Below are 5,894 nucleotides of genomic sequence, written 5' to 3'. Positions count from 1 at the left end.
AACTAGCAAACATATAGGCATATTATCTTTATATTTTATATATATATATATATGTCTATTACTACACACGTACTTAATGATTTACCCAATGTTTAATTGAGTAATGAATTAGTTTAATGTAAACTTAAGCATAACACGATATTTACAGTATACCAACATTTACCTCTAGAAGCAAACAAATGCCAATAACAGGCACTTCAGTGAAAGAACAAGCCAAGTTCATATAGAAAATGGTAAAAATGAGAAAGAAATTATGAAAATATATACTTTTAATTTGCAGACATATAAACACTTTTGGTACAGTACAGACATGGGATGCCAAAACGCAAAATGATCCAGTTTAAGCTAACACATTACTTATTTATACAGATAATTTTGTTATAGCTCTCATAGAAAATAAAATTTCCAGCTCACACAATGAAAGTGATCAATTACTGATGAACCAACCAGTTTGCTTCATTGCAAAGGATTCAGCAAAAGCTACATTATGAAATAAATCTGCTGCTGGGCTTACAAACACTCTTGGACTTAATCCAAAGGCAAAGAAAGGAAGCCAGAAATGGTAGTCAACAAACCTAAACAACAACAAAAAGAAAAGTATAACTTTCATAGAAAAGGCCCAACTACAGCCAGTAGTCTACACCAGCGTCTACAATAATTCTGTTTTAATATGATTTTTTAAAGTTTCTTACGTGATGGATGACTTTAAGCATATAAATATCTAATATATAACCCAAGTATGAAGTACTGCTCACAAGTTTTGGAAGTACCAAAATGTGGTGAACACCTATGAAGCAACTAAGGATAGAAATATTTCTTGCTCTGGCTGTTTTTTTTGTGGACACAATTTCTAGTTATATTTTCTGTAAGGAAGGACATATGTATCTTTCCCCCTGTAATCACAGCAAGTTCAGTGGTAAAGCAAACAGATAGCAGTTTGAGTACACAGAAAGTGAAAGAGTCTTCAGCAGGTCAAATCTTTAATAACATATGGCAATGTTTTTATCCTTGCTAAAAAAAATTGCACTTCTTTGTAATGCCTTCTCTTTCAAACTACGCATGGCATACTTGTAAGGTAAACATTCTGTTTACAAATAAATTTCTTTTCTTATCATACATTTAAGTGGGGTGAAAGTCAATTTATTTTAATTTTGTATTTGTTAAATATTAAAAACAATATATTTAAAATATACTTTCATTAATTTGATGTACAACAACTGTCATGAATAATAACCCAAAACAGTTATCTGCAAAGGAGCAGCTGTTGCCCTCTTGTGGTTAAAATACTTTTTAGAGAAAAAAATGCAATGTGTCATTTTCTTACCTTACTCCCAGGTTTTATCAATCATTTGCTTGGTGTATGAAACCTGCAAGTCATATCCAATATTTTTTATAATAGTTCTATAGCTGTTAGTACTAATTTTCATTAAAAATGCTGTACACATTTTATAACCTCTGATTTTGAATTTAAAAACCTGTAAACCGCTATTTACAATATAGTACAAGTTATAAATTAGTAGTCCTTCATTGGATCTCGTCCATACCACCTTGTTTAGGTGGTGAAGACTATCCAACGTCTATTAAAACATCTCTGTGTTATTCCACAATGAAGTATCAAATATTAGAAATATCCATCGGTTTCCTCTCTCTCATGTGCAGGTCAATTTTCCCTTTTAGTGGAATTTGTACTTCCAAACTTTCATCTTCCCTGGGATGCTTTTTCCCTCTCCTTAAGCAGATATATATGCCCATTCCTGTTACCAGTGTGATAGAACCCAAGCTGATTACAGACAGAGCTACTAAGGTGGGCATACAGGACACAGATTCGACCTTCCTATGAGTGGGTTCTATTGAGATCTGTGGCTCTTTCTCCTCTATATTAATGTCCGGTTCCTTTCTTAAAAGACTCTCAATGTAGCTCTCATTGCTGACAGTGTCATTAACAAATAGGTTCACCATGACCGTGGAATAGAGAGGCTCAGGATAACCATGGTCACTCACTTTCACCAGTAAACGATGGAGTCCATAATCCGTCTGCAGCAGTGCCTCTTCCAAAGTAATGTTGCCAGTTTTGGGGTCAATCCTAAAGGACTCGGGCCGAGGACCTCTTCTCCCTATGATGCTGTAAGCTATGACAGCATTCATGCCCGTGTCTTTGTCAACAGCATAGACTTCTGTCACCGGGGAACCAGGGAGAGTAGAAGGCAGTACCAACAGATAAGACATATTAGACTGAGGAAATAAAACAAGAGGAGGGTTGTCATTGATATCAAGGAGGAGAATTGTGATTTTTGCGGTCGAGGAGAGGGCGGGCTCACCTCCATCAACGGCTTCAACCCACAAAGTATAGGAGCTTTGCTGCTCCCTGTCCAAAGAGACTTTAGCTCTCAGCATGCCCTTTCCTGTGTCTATGACAAAAATGTCACTCTGGTTCAACACGGACAGAGCAACCCATCCATTTCGCCCAGCATCAGCATCAGTGACACTAATCACTCCAATTTCACCATATCCTGGAAAGTTTTCCGGCACAAAAAAGCTAAAGTCCTTGTTGATGAACCTAGGGCTGTTGTCATTTTTATCCAACACTGTGAGAGTCACAGTGGCTACGGATTCCCTGGGTGGCTTCCCCATGTCAACAGCTCTGACTGTGTACCTGTACTTTTCTTTCTCTTCTCGGTCCAGCTGAGTAGAGACTGTCAGAATTCCTGTGACACTGTCCAAGGAAAAATACGATGGAGCATCATGCCCCAGAAAGTATGACACTTGGCCTCTCTCCCCACTGTCAGCATCTGTAGCATACAACTTAGTCAGAAAGGCATGGGGTGCATTGTTTTCTTCTATGGTTAGTTCTATCAAGGGTTGAAGGAAAACAGGAGCATTATCATTGTCATCTAGAAGTTGAACTTTAATAATTTTTTTGACGTGAAATCCCTCAGAATTCCAGGCCACCACAGCTATTTCAAAGAACTGCTGTAGCTCATAATCCATAGGTTTTGTGGTTTCTAGCAAATACTCATTATTGTATGGTTTGTAGGGCGATAACCTAAATGGCCCTTCGCCATCCAGATAGCAGTTCACCTTGTATTTACCTTCTGGATCTCTTACCGTGAAGAAAGCAATTGGAGTGTTAACAGGTTCCAGTTCTTTCAGGTACACGATACCATCTATCTCATTTGCTATATAGCGGGGGACGATTTCAGGTGGTCTGAAAATGACTTTGATAATGAACACCAGGGCAGTGATCACCGCAGGGATGCAGCCTGGCCCATTAGCAAGGATGGTGAGCTTGTGTGTCTGCAGAACACTACCCCCGATCTTGCTGGAAAGTTTAATGACGCCAGTGGTTTCATGCAGGTGGAATAAGTCCTTGGATGCTTGTGGAACTTTCTGGCTGTAAGAGTAGGTGATCTGAGCGTTGGTCCCCAAGTCTCGATCCACAGCCTGGACAGCTGCAACCCGTGTGCCCACCGTAGCATTCCCATACACAGTGACATTGATCTGTGAGTCTGCGAACAGAGGGCAATTGTCATTAATGTCACTTATGCCAATGGTGAGGGTGGCACTGCCCAGCAGTGGTGGGGACCCCCCATCCTCAGCTATGATGATGCTCACATACTGGTCTTGGGTCTCCCTGTCCAACAGGCCCATGACAATTAGGTAGGGCGTGCGCTCCCCGTTCTCATTCTCCTCCACGTCCAGGGTGAACATACGGTGGTAGTCCAGTAGGCGGTAGGTCTGCACCCCGTTCGTGCCTACATCCGGGTCCATGGCAGGATGCTCTATGGCCAGTCGGGTGTTTACAGGTGCATTTTCTGGGACCCACACTGAGATTTGGGAAACGGGGAACTGCGGGGCATTGTCATTGATGTCCCGGATGGCGATCTTCACCTTCACAAACCTAAAATATTCCTGCGGCAGGACCAGCACATCCAGAAGCAAAAGACAAGAGTCCGAAGAAGGGGAGGAGGAAATGGAAATGCTGTCGCCCCAGGCAGCCCCTCCACCTCCTTCAAGACACAGGGCCTCGCGGTCGATCTCCTGGGCTGAAGTGTGCAGCTCCCCAGAGCGGTTGTCTAGGGTCACGTACTGGCCACTCAGTCCCCGGGAGGCCAGGCTGAAGGAGAGAGGGGGGCTGGGCTCGGGGCGGGCGCGCTCCGGAGGCTGCGGCTGCGGCTGCGGCTGCGAGTCCAGCCTGCCGGCGGCGCGGGGCGCCAGGCGCAGGTCCTCGGCCAGGCTGCCGATCAGCACCCCCGCGGGCAGTCCCTCGTTCAGGCTGTACAGAAGCTCCGTGGCCCGGCTGTAACTCGCGAGGCAGTGGAAGGGTCCCACGAAGAGGAAAAACAGAAACAGCGGCTGAAAGTAGGGGAAGGAGAAAAGCCTCATTACACACCGGCGGCGACACCGAGACGGGAGTTAGCAACCAGCGCCCGGGTCAGGCTGCCCTCGCCACCCTTCCCAGCGGCAAACCCTCTCCTGTGGGAGCGGGCTGGAGCGGAAACTTGCTGCAAAGGAGAGATCTATGGGGCAACATTGTTTCCCAAACTTATTTCTCCTGTTTACTTCCTACCCCCGCGCCCCATCACCACGCTCACGCAGTGAATGTTCCCGGTCCCTAGCGGAGAGCATCCCTGGGAACACGCGCAGCGCGGAGAGGACTCTTGCTCTGGGACTGCGCAACGCGACAGGGAAACCCCCGGGTAGGCGAGGGACAGGGAGGGGTTGTTGGTGGAGAGGGCTGAGAGGTGGGCAGTTTATCCATTTATTTCACTGAAATATTTCTACCTCGAAAACCCCCGGAACACGAGATGGGTGACATCCCTTATTATGAAACCAACAGCAGCAATAACAATTATCATTGAAGATAATCATATGGAAAATATAGTCACGCTCTCGGCTCGGACACCCCTCCCCCCGTCCCCCATGAAATAAACACTTGACGTCAGAAGAAGTAATTTTCATTTTACTAAGGATCTAAAATTAAATCCCAAAGACCTGGATCCCCACCACGTAGGAAGCCCTCACGAATCCCCCTCCCCGAGAGGAAAAGAAGTAAACGCGGAAAATGATTATGCAAAAACAATGTGTCAATGGCAGCAGACACAGCCAGATGCCGGCAGCGGGAAGGATCTCCGAACCCGCATCTAAAGCGGACCGAGCCCCCCCACCCCCAGCCCTTCCACCTCACCCGCCTACATTTCTGCCTCAGAAACTTCCTCTCACGATCCAAGGTCTTGCCTATTCCTTGCTAAAATGAAGATACATAATCCCAAACTCCCTCTCCCTCCCCCCAACCTTCCCGCGAAGTTTGGATTCAGGGAGAAGGTTGGAAAACCCTCCAGGAGTGGCAACTGCCCACAGGACCGCAACTTGTCGCGGGGCCTCTGCGCCCCAACCCCTAGCCTAGCCCCTTACCGGCAGGTTTCTCTGGCTGGTGCTGCTGCTGCCGGGACGACTTAGCCGCCCCATATCCAGGCGCGGGTGCCAGGTCGCCGGGCGCCAGCTCACTGCCCGGGCCCGCGAGCCGCGCGCACCCCCTCGGCCGCGCATTCCCAGGGAGGCTGCAGTCGGCGCGCTCCTGGCGGGCGGGCGGCGGAAGACACTCCCTCTCCGTTCATGCAAATCGCTGGGGAACTTCAGCCAATAGTCACTGGCTCGCCAAGTAGGACGGGAGCTGAAGGGGTGCAGGAAGGCGAGGGGCAGAAGGACACAGTCCTGGTTTCCTGCCCAGGAGGTCGGTCAGTCCAGACCCCACTGGAGGAGCCAGGATGGGGGGACTTGCCTCTGAAGACTGCGACGAGGCGTCACCTGGTCGGGCATCGGAGCAGGAGCCCCCAGCTCCCCCCGCGCCGCACCGGTCAGAACCCCAGTCCACAGGTTGCGGGCGTGAGAGGGAG

The 5,894-nt window shown here is 47.4% G+C and overlaps 1 protein-coding gene across 1 annotated transcript; it reads right to left on the bottom strand.

Annotated features, from left to right (window-relative positions):
- Nucleotides 1–251: 251 nt before the first annotated feature.
- PCDH20 (protocadherin 20) lies at nt 252–5,547 on the bottom strand (the record flags this gene model as incomplete). Its single annotated transcript, XM_081084693.1, has 2 exons — nt 252–4,353; nt 5,413–5,547. The coding sequence occupies 2 exons, from the start codon at nt 5,545–5,547 to the stop codon at nt 1,615–1,617; spliced, it is 2,874 nt and encodes a 957-aa protein (XP_080940819.1). The 3' UTR covers nt 252–1,614.
- Between the last annotated feature and the right edge of the window lie 347 nt (nt 5,548–5,894).

Source organism: Myotis nattereri, assembly GCF_964212035.1.
Source record: "Myotis nattereri genome assembly, chromosome: 2".
Classification (NCBI taxonomy): Eukaryota; Metazoa; Chordata; class Mammalia; order Chiroptera; family Vespertilionidae; genus Myotis; species Myotis nattereri.
The sequence above is the reverse complement of the archived record's forward strand: the minus strand, read 5'-3'. Positions and strand labels throughout refer to the sequence as shown.